General features: G+C 27.7%; 2 protein-coding genes across 3 annotated transcripts; one reads left to right on the top strand and one right to left on the bottom strand.

The window, feature by feature from the left end:
• Nucleotides 1–378: 378 nt before the first annotated feature.
• On the bottom strand, nt 379–3,126 carry LOC111040074 (mitotic spindle assembly checkpoint protein MAD2A). The gene is made up of 3 exons (XM_022323803.1): nt 2,841–3,126; nt 1,905–2,051; nt 379–934 (listed from the first exon to the last, which is right to left on the bottom strand). Exons 1-3 carry the CDS (start codon nt 2,911–2,913, stop codon nt 540–542), a joined length of 615 nt encoding a protein of 204 aa, XP_022179495.1. The 5' UTR covers nt 2,914–3,126; the 3' UTR covers nt 379–539.
• A 286-nt stretch (nt 3,127–3,412) lies between these two features.
• On the top strand, nt 3,413–16,365 carry LOC111040077 (brachyury protein-like). Of its 2 annotated transcripts, XM_022323807.1 has the most exons (7): nt 3,418–3,653; nt 11,608–11,875; nt 12,007–12,116; nt 13,102–13,366; nt 14,178–14,309; nt 14,985–15,105; nt 15,172–16,365. In XM_022323807.1, the coding sequence occupies exons 3-7, from the start codon at nt 12,094–12,096 to the stop codon at nt 15,405–15,407; spliced, it is 777 nt and encodes a 258-aa protein (XP_022179499.1). In that variant the 5' UTR covers nt 3,418–3,653; nt 11,608–11,875; nt 12,007–12,093; the 3' UTR covers nt 15,408–16,365. The 2 variants fall into 2 exon arrangements, with proteins under 2 accessions (XP_022179498.1, XP_022179499.1); XM_022323806.1 differs by having other exon boundaries at nt 3,413–3,653; nt 11,608–12,116.
• The last annotated feature ends 148 nt before the right edge of the window (nt 16,366–16,513 follow it).

The following is a 16,513-nucleotide window of genomic DNA, read 5'->3' as shown; positions in this document are numbered from 1 at the left end:
ATACATATAAAAATGATTCTGTATATTATAAAATACAATTTTTTATTTGAATACATGTGTCAAGTAACATAGAACATTATATGATTATAGTATTATTATTAATCTTTACTATAAAATAAAAACATCAAAAATCAATGTAAATGTCCATGTCATACAAATACATTTTAATTAAATTTTTACTTTTAATGCATACAACTAAACGACTAAAAATATAATAATAAAACATTATTAAAAGGAAAACACAAATTGATGATCTAATACTATAGGATAGAGTAAGGAGGTACTTAAACCAAAGTAAAAAATGATTAACAATATTGTGATTAAGAAAAATAGTTTAATAAAATAAACAAAAACAATTATTATTTAACTTATAATTAACTAAGAGTAGTTTAATAAAAGTATTAGCTTTTAAAATAAGAAAGCTAATTATTTTTTAACTTGAAATTCATAGTATACAAAATTATTAAAAAATAGTTTATTTTAAAATTAAGTATAAAAAAACTTAATTAGTTTGATTACCAATTCAACGGGTGTTCTTTTTAAAAGTCTGCTTTATAACTAACAACAGTGTCCATTCTATGCAATGAAGTTGAAAATGATCGTAACTGTAACTCTTGAGAATTAGCAATATAACTAGGAGCAGTTTCAGACCATTCTTGTGGTACATCTACATCAGGTTTAGTGTATATTTGCAAATCGAAAGCACATGGACAGTCAAGTAAAGGTAAAAAACTAACAGTAGAACAAATTTGCCTCAGTACATCTCTAATTTCTTTTTGGATTGTTGTTAGCTCTTTATTCCCAACTGAGTCTGGATTTGAATCACCAGATCCTTCATACTGCAATTTAAAATCCCAGCGTTCCATTACTTCTTTGGTGTTAACATTGGATATTACCATTGACATCTTTTGAATTTTTTGTTCTAACAGCCAATCTAAAAAATATGTATAAATAAATTGTTATCTAAAAAATACAAGTTCAGAATAAAAAAAATATTGAATGTTTATCTTTTTAATGTATGTTGTATTATTTATTTTTTAAAAAGCTAACTATATTTTATTAAATACAATTGTACCATGGTATAGCTTGTAAATATGTTTTTAGTCTACAATTTGCATATCTATACAACTTTTAACTACTGAAAACTGATTTATTAAAATCCAAGATAAAAATCTCAAGAAATAGTATAGATACAATCTAAAATTACTAATTAAGTATAAAATGATTAATTAGTTTGTTCATATAAAAAATATATTTATAGCTGTTGGTATAAGGAACTAATAATTTCCTATAAAAGGTACCTCTTAATAAGCCTAACCAAATTATCTGAAATGGAAGGGTTAAAAAAATCCAATATTACTCAAATTATCACTTAAAAGTTTATTCATTAATCCAATTTTAAATCAGAGACATTTTTAGGATGTATACTGTTATTATTAAAATACCAAAATATGGTTTGTTTGTTAAATTTATTCCTAAATTTATAAATATTGAACAATTATTTCATCTTTTAAGAAGTCTCAGCTATTGTCTCTTTCTTAATAATGCATAACATAGTAAATTGATTCTCAGAAGAATAAGTTTTACTCAGGTGTTTATAATATAATAGTGAATTGATCTATGACCAAATGTAAAGGTAAAAATATTATCTAGGACCCCACCACAAAATTTTAAATTTTAAAATGATCATAACTTTCTTTTGAATAAAAAAAATTATATGTGAATAATATTTTTACTTTTAAAATAGACCGTAGGTAGGAAATTTCATCTAATAATAAAAAAAAAAAACAGAGTAAAGATTATTTTGAATGTACAGATTAGTATATTTTGTGTTACTAAAATGAATTATTTTTGTAAAAATATTATCAACCACAAACTATAATAAGTTATAATTAAATGTATACCTTTCATTTGATTAAGGACGGGTTGTAGGAACTGTTGAATTTTACTATCGGTTGACACAAGAATCGACAGACCAAAATGTTCTTCTGTTTTGAACGATTCTGGGGGGTATATTCCCCTTTGAAAAAGAATACTGTTAATTCCAAAATCTAGAATGAATGATTAATGTCATTATAACTACATTATATGGCAAGTAAAAAATCATAATATGTATTATTTTAGTATGTGACCTAGGTATTCATTTAGCACTTCTAGTCAAATTAAAAACCAAAAATTGTATGAAATATTTAAAAAATGTCATAATTATTTTTTTATAAAAAATGTACCTATCTTGCCTGTAAACATGATGTTACTCGGACATTTGTTGTTTCTCTCTTACAGGTGTGCAGCATGGCAAATTTAAGCTCAGCAGATCATGTTTAGCTCTGTTAGTTAAAGAAATAGAGTAAATTGACCTCTTTAAAATTTAAAGATTATTCTCTAGGTCATCTCATGTGCTAATTGTTATATTTTAATTTTAAATTGAGTTAAAAGTATTTTAAAATTGTTAATTGTCTGTACATCTTAAAATACTCATAACTCTCTTTTAAATTAAAATATAATAAATAGCATACGAGATGCCCTAGGGAATAACCTTACCTTTAAATTTTATAACAGATCAATTCACTCTATTTCTTAACTATTAGAGCTAAACATGATATGCTGAGCGTAAAATTTGCTATGTTACACACTTGTAGGAAAGAAACAACAAAATATGTCGGTGTAACATCCTCATAACAGATCGGTACCAGTACGTTTTTCGAAACATAATATAAATTATTGTCTTCGTAGGTCACATACTAAACTCGATTTTAGCTCGGCAGGTCACATATTCAATGAGTACCTAATGTCCTAATAACAATAATTATTATTATTATTATTAGGCTATTTATGCTCACTTAAATAGTCCATAACCAATTTCGCAGACCCTTTGAGAGTGATGGCGTTTTGGCTCTGTTGTTTGGTAGCCATTGTGTTATGTTTGTATAGTATAGATTATTACAACAACAAATTACGAATAGTACATTCAGTCTCGATGGAAGAAAAGCTTAAAAGTGAAGTTGTGAAAGTGAATTTAGAAACACACAATATTTACAATTCAAAATAGCAAATAGGTAATCATAATATATTGAAAATCATAAATAACGGAAAATCCTGAAACCGCAGAACTCGATTTGTGTTTTGTATTGTGATCGTTTTCTAGGTTAAGATTGATAACGATTTTTTGGCGGCAAAACCATTCATATCAGTTTTAATCTCTTTTCTATGAACGAACCACGATGTAGACTGTAGAGAAATATAAGAAAATATCTTTCTGGGGATATCACCATTACCACGACAAGACGTGATTAGTACGAATTCGATAATACACGTAAATAGATTTCCCAATCAGGTTTTTACTAATCTTACAATTATATCTTATATTATTTAAGATATGTTTGTACAAAGAAAAACTACGTTCTGAGATGTAGAATGTACTTAACTCAGACAAGTCAGACAGATATTTATACAACACAATATTTGATCAGATTTGATTTATCTTGTGTGCAAACAATGGTGCAATATCAATTAAAGCCGGTATTAAGTTACCTATAATTATGATAACTTATAAGCAGGGCTGGAGACTTGCAGCATTTGCTAATTATTTTTGGCTCTAGCAGATAATGTCACGGAAACTCATGTCAATATGTCACAATGATCTCAAATATTAGGTAAATTTGAATTGTTGTTTTTTTATTGAACTTGTATTATTTTAAAAATTAGGGACATATCACATATTATTATGTAGCTAGGGATATATCTTAATATGTTGTGGTATTTATCAAATGATTATATTAGTGTCATCTTAGATAGTAAAATATTATAGTTAATTATCATTAAGTAATGAAGTCTGTGTCAGACCATATGAGGTAAAAATGTATAATCTTGTTAAATGTTATTTAAATAAATGTATTCTTAAATAAACTAGCGAGTGTTGATTTGAATGAGAACACACGAATAAAATTGTTTTATTGAAATAGTATTTGTATTAGACATTTGCACAATTTAAAAATTAAAGAAAGATTTTTAGGTTTTGTCGAATTGGACGAATTAAATGCTCAAGCACTGTGTGATGGCATAATATTTTTTTAAAATAATGTTGGTTTAGATATTTCAAATTGTGTAAGTAAATCATATGATGGTGCGTCAAGTGTAAGTTATGGATGTACAAAAAAGTGGGTAAGTGGGTGACACTCTGCAGTTTATTAGGTATTTAGAGAATCACTGTAATACCTAGATGTGTTAAATTTGAATTCGTGATATAAAATCATTGTAGGTAAACGAAAAACGATTCTGAGCGAAGACAGCCTGTAATATTATGATGGCCTATAATATTACTATTTACGTACATAAATATATTTGTCATTTGATGGTATTGTGATTAAAGTAGGTAGGTAATTTATTTTACTATACCTATACAATGTAAATATGTAATAACACTAATAACTAATAATCATCAGAACAAATATAGTAAACATAATTCGTTTTTGTCCAAAAAATTACATTTAAAAACATCATTGTGTGTATGAAAATATGAAATACAATAATATATCTAATCTGAAAGTCTTAAGTACCCACGAATAATATTTTTACATTACTACAAAATAACTAAAATCGTTATTCATAGTTTAGATACGTAATTTAGTCCAAATTTTAACTTAAACAAATTATAAAAAAAAACTGTGTTTGTGTATTTTTAAATTTATTCTACAGAATTAAGTACTTACGTGCAACTTTATTTTAAAGTTTTATCGAATCCAAAGGTTTGTCGGTTTTAAATGTGCGTGGTATAAATATATGCTCCACCCACATCGCGACACCTTCGGCCTCGTGATCTCGGCTTTTACCACGACATTTCAAGTTCAAATAAATTAAAAACAAGATAAGTTGGGTCTTTTGATTTTGTTAAGTAATTATTTCTATCTTACATTCTATTTATTTTTTGTAATAACTAAATAACTACTCACTTTATGAGATAACTAATTTTTTGTAATATATTCGACAACGGGGCACCCAATTCCTTTACTAATCCAATAAACAATAAAGAGTACGGTGTTGTGTTATAAAAAAAAGACGTATTCATTCCTCCCATATAAAAAATGATATGTATATATTAAAAATTAAAAAATTATATTAATATAGAGATAAGAGACATATTCTACCACTAGAATATCTGTCTGTAAAGATGGTAGACGGAAAAAAAGATAAAAAATGAAAACCAAAATGTTATATTTTACTATATTACGTCATATTTCATTAGATATAAGTTCTAACTTTCTAATTAAACATTAATTAGATAAATAATCTAATTTACCTGGTATCCTTTGACTCGTACTTGCATCAATAAATAATAGGAAATAACAGGAAAAAGTCAAGATAATTGTATGATATTATATCACAAATTAAAATATATAAATATGTATATTATTTATTGAATTTCGCTTGGTTTATAATATATGTCATAATAAGTTATAAGTTTAAAATAACTGTAAGATCGATAATTTGATAAGGCGATTAAAGTAAAAATAATAATAAAGAATAAGAGTTATCGATATCTTATGCCTTATGATATAACAGATGGTATTTAAAAAGTTTTCAATATTCCGTATACCATTATCACAATCTTCCCTTATTTGTTTTAGTTGAATTTCTATTTTACTGTACACCATTTTTTGTCGTTTCTATTGTGATACTCGTAATTGGATTTGGGCTAGCTTCGTTAGCAAAGTGATGCACGTGAGCCTGTATTATCTTAACAGTCTAAATAAGTCAAAATGTATAATCAGAGCCGGCACAGGTCCTCGCGCATTGAAAGGGCCCCGCGGACCGCGGTCTGTTAGCTGTTGCATAAATAAATTATCGGATATTAATTTAATATCCCATAATAATTTATTCAGATATTAAAAAAATAAATACAAATAGGTAATGTTTGTATAAATATAATAACAGCTAAAACGTTTTGATACATTTTGTCGTGTGCGAACATTTAATTATTTCTCTCGGATAGGAACTTATACAGTTTTATATAATATTAAATGTTTTTAATATGTAACATTAATGTATTTTTCATTGTAATTTTAACATATTTTTAACGTGATTTATCAGGTCTTTAATTTTAATGCACCGTGTAATTTTAATTACACGCAAATGTGTGTAATTGTATGCTTGCGGGTATAAGCCACGAATCACGATCTTATGAGGACCTCACACCCGCGTGTGTTGTCTCCGTCTTACACACGTACGAGTGTACCACATAGACAAAATGCGTTTACGAAGTCCGAGTAGAACTATAAATTCTATTTTGGTTATAAAGTAAAAATACCTATTATTATAAAATTGAATTGTGACAATATTTCTCAGGGCCAAAAGATGCGAATTTTCCATTATTCCCAATATAACGTCCATTATCATTATACGTTTGGAAATAGAGAAAATGTCAACATTTAGAAATTACCTTAATTTTTTTAAAAAAAAAACACAGTTAATTAATTTTTAAAAGTATTTTTTTTAACAATCCCCATTCTTATTGATAGCTATGCATGAATTATTTTATTCTATAATTATTTCAGTAGTGTTTAAGTTCTTAAAACGTATTTAAGTGTATTAATAAGAATATTAATATAATCCTTTTTTTATTTCGACACATCAATTATCACACTGAACTTAGCTTGAACGATATGGGTCCATATTTTTTTTTATCTTTGGTTTTCTTTTCATGGTTTTGTTCCGTGATTCTAATAGTATTAATTAATTAATTTATATTACATATAATACATTTTATTAGTTAGTTTTAATTCAATTTAATGTGAGTCACATATTATTTAAATTCCATAATCATTAAATAACATAAAAATACATAATATGAAATTGTATCTATAAACTTTTACATTCAATTTATAATAAATAATCAATAACAGTCAAAAACAGTCAAAAACTCAAAAACAACTATTTTTTAAAGTAATATGATATAGTTTGTACAAAATCAAACTTATCCTTTTCTCCTTCGTATTTCTATAATTTATTAATTTTGAATATAATACTTTCTAATTAAAATGTATTTCATACTTTCACGGCCTTCTATGTTCTACGGTAGTACGGTGTACCTATGTTAAAATTTTTTAATTGTAATGTAAATATTTGTTTGTACTTCAAATTCAAATATTGAGGATGTTTGGATGTTTAGGTGTGGCATATTCAAAAATAAAATATTTTAAACGTGAATGAAAAGATTCGACGACATTTGCTGTTCGTATTATCGCTTATGAACGCTTATGTGGACAATGTGCTATATAATATAACTAAAATAATGACATGCGGAGGAAACCTCGCATCTTCACAAATAAAATCGTCCAAATCTGTTGTTAATTTATCGTTTTTTTACATATAATTCAAAAATTCATTCACAAAGGTCACTAACTTCGTCTGGACTTAAAAATGACCTACACTGCAATGGATCTTTTAAAAACATATTTTTTTAGTTCGGTTAAGTTACACACCCCATGGCCCATGGTACAAACAAATAGAAGAAGTTGGTTCTATATGTATATAATTTATTATTATATTTTAATTTTTTGTAAATTTTTAGTGGCAAAAGTTGTAGTTTTGATAAGTTTTTTTTAAGTTTTTTAGTTTTAGTTCATTGTGATTTGGGTCATTCCCGGTCACCCATAAGTATATTTATTACTGGATATTTATATGTTATAGATACTGGGAATTTTTTTTGGGTGGATTCACCCCAATTTTTTGTACTATGTGTGACTGTGCACATATTGGCCCATTTCAGTGTTTGCTTTGAAAGTAATGTATTTTAAATGTGTATTATATATTATATTTTAAATTGTAATGAGAAACGTATGCCCACTGAAATACCATCGGAAACAATTATATAGTAAATATTATGGCTCCATAATATAAACATATATGTGCATCATATAGATTATAGGCTATAGAGTAGGTACAGACTATAGTGGCTACACTACTATAGGTACAGTGTTTTTAAAAAAAGTCACTGTTACGAAAATCATTCTCTGATATCCGGGGTTATCTCAAAAAAAACATTTCTGAATTTTTTCCATCTCGTGGTTTTTAAATTTTTATTCTTAAATACAAAAACTTTTTTGTTTTTGAATTGTTTTCGTATTGATTCTGCGACATATTATGTTCGCGATGATACCAGCCTAATATAATTACAAATAATAATATTCCTCGTAATATTCAGTGCCCGTGGGCTTGTGGTTCGCAAAGTCTTCATATTATATACTATTATGTTTGGGGCGTTTGGCTTTATGTGCTTATTATTTATCCAGCCAACTATATCTACTATTCTACTTATATATATCCATATATATATCTTTACTTATTGCAGTGCCAGCTATATATAGATGTACCTAATGCAATAATACGTCGAACTGTGCTGTGTGTGTTCTGTATACTCTGTACATACTGATGGATGGTGGTATAGTAGCCGTCGTACCTATACAGTTTTAAGTCGTGTTTTCATATGTGGCAACGTTTATGGTTTTATGGTCGCGTGTACATAGTATGATACATGCGTACCCGCAACGCATTTATGAATCATTTCTTATTTTCGTGTACACAGAGGACAGAGATGCACCTGCCGACAAAAGGAACTGACGTCTTGTGTAATTACTTTATACTACGTTTTAGTCCGTGGTCGGGGGACGTTTGTATACATATAATAATAGTATAATAATATAACAGATACAATAACACATAATCCCGTACATAAAGGATAAACGATTGGACCACACGTGGGGTATGTGTGCGCACACGTACTCACGCATGTGCATGTATAAGCACCTTACTAAAAGGTATAGGATATACGCCGGGCTGCGAAGACTGTTGTATCCTGCAGGAGTCATCCTGGCAGTTATTGTGGTTATTGTTCGTAGACAGAGGTAGGGGTGAATATATCCTGCAACGCAAGTTCCTTAGAACACGGGCTTTGCTGATATTTAATGGGGCGGCCCGGCGGGGAACAAAGGAGTGTGCGTGTATGATGTGCATATTATCATGACGTACATACATAATGTTCCTATGTAGATAGGATTTATTTCCAAGGCGAGTTGTGAAAGACTATTATTAATTGTTCATCTTGAGCCTTTTCAGTTGTGTTTACAAAATAATTGATAAAATACTCACATTTCAGTCAGAAAGGTACTAAACTTACTTAGGTACTCATTACCAGAAAATACCCAAATCGAATCCAGGAAAAAAAGACCAAGAAAAAAAAGAACAATTTGTAAAAATTTAAAATACATTAATTATTGATTATGAAAATTAAAAAAAATACGTATATTTGCAATTAGTATGTAACGTGATCACTTACTACACACACATTTACACGGGCCACGGCCAGAATGTACCTCAAAATTGCTTGTATTGAACTCAATAAAAACAGTCGGTATTCAATCTTCTTAAGAAAAATGTTTATTTAATTAAATATTTAAAATATTGAGATAAAAAAAATGTATTTCTTTAGAAAATCTTGTTGTTTTTATTTTATAAAATGATGCGAAAAATAAAATTTATAATATCTTTCATTCTTCATCTTTACATAGGTAACATTTTTTGTAATAGGTAGTTATTTGTAATATTTTTTTTGAAAAATATATTTTAAATGTTTAAACATGTGCATAATAAGTGATCACTATTACACATTAATAAAAAATGTATGTGTTATTTTAATTTTCATAACTAATCAATTAGTATCAAATTTTAAGTTTTTTTTTTTAAATTGTTCTTTTTTTCCTTGGTATTTTTTGCCTATTACCCTCAAATCAATCTATACAAGAAAATAATATGTAAAGAGCAATATTATGGTATTAGGTGGGAAAGTATCTTTTTTTAAATTATATTTTTTTGGTTCTTGCTGTAATGATTAAATAGTGTTATATAATTTGAAATAATGAAATCAATAACTATACAATACTCAGTCGAATAAGGTGTCCTATTAGAAAATAATATTTTCTATTACAACAATATATTTTTCTGCGCTAATACCTTAGAGTAGATTAGTGGTCGATTATTGAAGCAGGTAGACGCTTATTCTCCAATTTGAGTGGGTCATTACGAATATATTATAAGTTATATTTTATTGTATGTGTTTAGAAACAAAAATTAAATGTAAAAACAAACATAATAAAATTAAAATGCTGTAACATAGTAGGTAAATGATATTACAAGGTCCATTATTACCTACATAGAATGACATAACGAAATAATTGATTTTAGAATATATACATATTTTATATACTTACATAATATAATATAATATGAAAAATGTGTACCTATTCGTTTTAATAACATGACTTTCTAAGAATGCATTGCAATTTACAACTGATTCCCAGAAAGGATTGAAATAATAATTAATTTCGTTTTCACGGTATTGAAACAATTTCTTACGGTAGTATATACTCTATTAAGTATGTAGAATATTTTAAATTACCTTCAGATGTTTATTAAATCTCAATTATCAGTTATCGGGTTATGTGACATAAATTGATGGATTACAAACAACAAAGACTAAACAAAATGTGAAGATGTATACTGTATTAGGTAGTAGGTACTGTATTACTGCATACCATAATACCGCTGCGTTTATGTAAAAAACCAATAGACACAACTTTTTTAGTAGAATATACCTATTATGTATTATGTATCTATAAGTACATTCAAAGATCAGTATGTTATTACAATATCTATGGTTTTTAAATATTTTTATTCCGGCTATGTGCCTATGCAGTATGGTTTGGGTTAGGCCGGTTAGGGTTCTCGACGTCTAATTTCACAACAAATGTATATATAATTATGAAACATTTTATTTTGCTTAAAAATACATACTTCTTTAAAATATTGATATGTTAGTATGTTACTATACTTATAATTTCATTTTATATAACTATTCAAAAGACTGAATAATGAACGTAGAACTTTGTGACTTCCTTCAAATGAGTATTGAGTTGCTCATTTTAATTGTCGTTTTTTAAATTTTTAACCTAGTAATTGTACAATCTGTAAAGTATTATTTTTTTACAATAAGCAAAAGTGATTCATCAGAATATCAGATAAATTAGAAAAAAAAATAAAATTAAAGGTACAATAATCCAGGCAGATGGCTTGTGTGAAGTGACCATTCATTGATAGAAATTCATATTATTGTTGTTGTAAAACATAAACCATAATAAATAATAATTATTTTTGTAAATTTATTATATTACCTAAAACTTATAATGTGTTGGTAAATTATATTTATTATGATAAATCAAACAGAAAACATCTTATTTGTCCTTATTATTGTAGAACATACAAATCCGGTCTGTAGTCATCGGTGTATGGTTGCATTTTATAGTAAGTTATAGATATTATATTATATTATATTAAATTTAAAAAATAATCTTCTGAACGGAAAATTATATATTATATAGGTATAGATCGTCCTTGTAGCTGCATAAGATAATTAATAATAATAATCAAGTAATTTTATTAAAACGCAGATATTTATTAAAAGAAAAAAATATTTATAAAAATTATTACATTAGTGTTAATTTAAGTATCACGATTCTTAGTAATGTTTAAGGTGTAAATTGATCACAATATTCACAGGCCCAAAGGATATATTATATTCAAGCGGTACCCATTGATGAGGAATAATAATATATCTCTTTTCACACAACAATAAAACGCACGCGTTTACAACAAACAATTGGTATAATGTACTATAATGGGTGCAATAAAATAAAAGAAGTCTCCACCTACTGACCATCGAGTCATTTCTGTCGGCGGGACCGTTCGAAAATTTCTAAAATTTTACCTGCCCAGTCACTGGGCACTCAGGTGTGAACGAGACAACACTAATGTGAGAAACAAAAATGTGCGTTACCTGTTAATTGTGTTTTCGTGTATTGAATATTTCTTGGTCCAATTGTGTTTGTATCGAGAAAACAAAAAACAAAACAAAAAATGAATATGAATACGAGAGAAATGACTTCTTCCGAATTACAGAACTTGACTTGGGGCAAAAGGCATCCAGTGCGATCAAGATTGTTGGATGCTCAACTTTGGTCCGAATTCTTAGCGATCAACAATGAAATGATTGTCACAAAAACAGGAAGGTGAGTCCATTGTAATATTTATAAATTATTTGCAACAGTTCTAAATATTTACACATTATTATATTGTTTTTTTTTTTTTTATAAATTAACTTAAAAAAACACGTAATAATTAGCAGTCATAATTAATAGGTACATATAATACAATTGTGTTATTATAATTATTTATATCTACTGTACTTACCTACCTACCTATAGTCTTATCATTCGAACCGTTCTAAATTTGCCGGAAAATAAAATAATAATATTATGTAGGTACTAAATGTCTAAACTCTAAATTAACATTAATGCTATTGCAATGCTATAGGTATTTGGTATTTATTTACCTAAAAATAAATTGTGTATGTTAGACGATTCATAATATCTGTTTGTAAAAATTCACAACATTGTGATTTGATCATTTGGACGAATTCTGTAATATTTTAAAGCACGCATATACAAAAAAATATGACCTAAAAATAAACATCATAAATAGGTAACCAAACAATTTTATTTAAGATATGTCTATTTTATACTATATGATAAAAAAATTACTTTTTGATTTTATTATTTATTCGAAAATATTTCGTACCTATACCTACCTACTCGTACCTATTTCAACTAGAACCTACAAAACCTATCGATCAATAATGTATAAGGTTTCAGAGAAGCTTAGGAAAATAAAGGGAGACTTATACTCAAAACTCAACCAAGTCTCACAAGTCCATATCAAGTATAAGTAGGCACTAAGTAGGTAAATATTATTTTTTTCTACAATTTTTTAAATTGTACTCAAGAAATAAAATTGAATAGTCATCTGTTTTTACTTAATTATTGCTTAATAATGGATAGATATTCAATGTAAATAATAATTTTTATTTGTCGGGGATGGGCTATGCCCTACGTTTCTTTATTTATCTTTCCCAAAAAACTGGTCGACCTATTTGCAGCGAGGTTGAACCTAAACATAATCTAAGATCTAAAAAAATAACTTACAACTGTATATTAGGAGAATGTTTCCGGTGATCAAAACGCAAGTTACCGGATTATGTCCAGGAGACATGTACACTGTATTTTTGGAGTTTGTGCAAGTGGTTGGTCAACGATGGAAGTACATTAACAGTGAATGGTCTCCGACTACCACGTCGGACCCAGCCACAAAGAATCCATTTTATAAACACCCAGAATCACCAAATTTTGGCAAACATTGGATGGATCAACCAATTTCATTTGCTAAAATCAAACTCACCAACAGACCGGATAACCCGGGACAGGTATGTCGCATTGCCGCTACCTACATCTACACGTATTATAATTTATAGAGTTGAAAAGTGAAAAATCTTCTAGTTTGTAGGTACCTACTTAATTACTAGTTAAATATAGGTACCTATCACTAGTAAGACATAAATGTGTAATGTACTGATGTATCTATTTAATCGAAATTCTAAGAACATACGTCGGGTATCATCTCATCTCAGTCGTAAATATTTTTTTTTCATCTTTGGACATTTATCAATTTTAATTTTTTGCATAATACAAATAATTTAAAATTTCATTCCACATAAGCATAGGTTGTTTGTATCCAAGTTTGACGTCTTGTATAGCCTTGGCATGTTTACTGGGTTTTTTTCTGATCTTGACCGGGATCACAAAAATTTAAAATTATATTTGTTTAAGTGTTTTATAGTTAAAAATTAATAAATTTAAGTTAAATTATTACATAACATTATTAAATAAATATTTTGAATATCAAGGCTATATGTACGAAACGCTTTTGAGTCTTTGAGGGGCCTATTTAGTGGGTGTTGCGTGTTACTCTGGGGCCTCGGACTCTCAGAGACAGTAATAAGACTTCAATCTTATCAATGAATATGATTCATTATTCATTATAAATGAATACGTCTCGAACTATGTACTAGATAATTTATTTTTGCAAAGCTCGAACGGCCTTCAAGCCGGCCCCGATTGCATAAAAAAACACAACTTGTTAGGTACCTATTTCATATTTTGAAGTGGAGTTAAAAACTCAGCCTAAAATGAATTGACTAATAGATATGACATACTAATATGCTTTGTATTTTATAGACTCACTTAAATTCGTTACACCAATATGAGACCAAACTTCATATAGTCAAAGTTGGAGATCCGGATGACGTACAAATTTTTGCGATGCCGCAGACCAGGTTTATGGCAGTCACGGCATATCAAAACGAAGAGGTAACATCAACAAATTAAAACTTTTCACCTTATTTGAATATTTGAGTACTAGACAACCAGATAAACCTAGTAGTACCTAGGTACCGAAAATTAAAAAGTCCATTAGTAATTTAATTAGAATGCATGTAAAGGTACTTATTCATTGTATCAAATAGTAGTATAGAAGCCAGTAGGTATTAAATAGTAAAGAATATTGGCTTAGGTACCTTATTAAATATTGATACCTATCCGAAAATGTAATTTTAATATATTAATACAAGAGTACAATAATACCTTACCTATTGGCTATTATATTAAGTACTTCCATATGGAGACTTCATCACTCTTTTATTTTCGTGTCATTATTTAATATAATTTTATTAATAATTTGGATACCATAAGGTTTATTGATAGCTCCATAACAAATGACCTAATTAAGGATTTTGTTTGTTAAACAAATAAATAAAATGTATTATTATTTTACAGAAATTTCTAAAACATAAAGGGGTTTATGATTTTGTGCAATATTACTTATTAGGTACCCATATATTGAATGTCTAGTGATGGCTATATGTACATATCGGATTAGTTGCAAACCTACCTATTACCTTTAATAATATGCATATGATTGTTAGTTGTAGAAAATCATGTCGGAAATTTTTTAAATGACTACACATGGAAACATTTTTTCTTTAGGTGACTAAACTTAAAATCAAATATAATCCATTTGCCAAAGCGTTTAAAGACACTAAAGTCAAAGTTGAGGAAAAGGATAGAAGAGAACACCAAGATGTTTATCAGCCTGCACTTGGATATGGTATGATACACTCTCATACAAGAATTATATTTAATATTTAATGTATTATTGTTTTTTTTAACGTAGAAAGTAGCTTGAACTTTTCCTACCAAGAGAATTATAATGCAACAACATCTGACGATTGGTTGTCTCAGTACGGAGGCCAAAGAGAACCGGTGAACCGATGTCAATGCACAGCTTGTTATTTCGTTAAGCCACAAGTAAATCATAAAAAGTGTGTAGTCATTAACAGTTCTGGTCAAGACTATGAACACGCCGCATATCAGCCATCATCCTATAGTTGGACTCAATTGGGAGGATAACGTAAAATATATATAGTTCACATATTTTCACAGCCTGATATGTTGACTGTTTTAATTTAATTTTTATTTGATTTGGGTTATATTTTGTATAAATTATATTATTAATTATTATCCATTGTTTTAGTTGATGTGAATGTATATCTATAGAAGGTACATATTCGATTTGGGGTGAATAAAAATATCTACTCATATTTGTCAATTAGTAATTAAAAAATTACTTTGTCTGAATGTGCATCAATGAAATCAATTTTTTTTTTCTAAAATCTAAGTAAAATAATTACTAACGTGCATATTATTCCTAAAACAGAGCTCGTAAGCTACCCAATTTAATAGAATAAATAACAATTTGTTTTTAAATAGAAAATAGTTTAACATGACTATTATTAAATACAACTAATCGATATTCAATATATTAATATCTTCAACAAAACAATCTTAACATAATAATTACTCAATTGATACATTTTTTAATATTTTGTTTAGAAGAGAGGTGGCCAACAGGTTGGTATCAACATGATTTTGAGTCAATTACAAGTCCCTTTCCTTACAACCTTTTTTTCATGATATAAACAATAATATGGTATGATCACAAAAGTATAGATATGGTTCAAATCCTGGCAAGACGTCATTTTGCTTATCTGTTTTATTATATCTTCATTAAATTATCATTTCTATATACTTCACTACGTCACGGGCTTACCGAAAAATCTGACAGTCAAAAAGTTACGACTTACCTTGTTTTTCATATCATGATTTTTTAGTAATTTATTCATTTATTTAATCTTCGTTCTATTACTGTGTGGTCTTTCGCGTATCGACATGTAGTCTTCCGCGTTCCACTAGTGGTACGCGCACCATAGTTTGAGAAACTCTGATCTAAACTATAGATAATATTTCTTCATGTCTTTTAAATTATGTATTTACATACATTTATTTTTATAATTGTCAAATACTTATTAAATACGCATTAATATAATATTTGTGTATAACTATTGAAGAATAATATAAACTTTTTGCAGTAAAAACTTTAAATCTCTACATTTTGTTTGTAAATATTTTAAAATACAACACTATAGATGACCAATAATAAACTGTTAATTTTTTTT

Source organism: Myzus persicae, unplaced genomic scaffold (genome assembly GCF_001856785.1).
Source record: "Myzus persicae strain clone G006 unplaced genomic scaffold, MPER_G0061.0, whole genome shotgun sequence".
NCBI classification, from domain to species: Eukaryota; Metazoa; Arthropoda; class Insecta; order Hemiptera; family Aphididae; genus Myzus; species Myzus persicae.
The sequence above is the reverse complement of the archived record's forward strand: the minus strand, read 5'-3'. Positions and strand labels throughout refer to the sequence as shown.

Coding starts and splice junctions, on each gene's coding strand:
- LOC111040077 (XM_022323806.1), top strand. CDS start 11,965: ATGAATATGAATACGAGAGAAATGACTTCTTCCGAATTACAGAACTTG. Junction 12,117..13,101: donor ATTGTCACAAAAACAGGAAG/GTGAGTCCATTG, acceptor ACTGTATATTAG/GAGAATGTTTCCGGTGATCA. Junction 15,106..15,171: donor TCAGCCTGCACTTGGATATG/GTATGATACACT, acceptor TTTTTAACGTAG/AAAGTAGCTTGAACTTTTCC.
- LOC111040074 (XM_022323803.1), bottom strand. CDS start 2,913: ATGGCTACCAAACAACAGAGCCAAAACGCCATCACTCTCAAAGGGTCT. Junction 2,052..2,840: donor ATTGGTTATGGACTATTTAA/GTGAGCATAAAT, acceptor CATTCATTCTAG/ATTTTGGAATTAACAGTATT. Junction 935..1,904: donor CGTCCTTAATCAAATGAAAG/GTATACATTTAA, acceptor CATATTTTTTAG/ATTGGCTGTTAGAACAAAAA.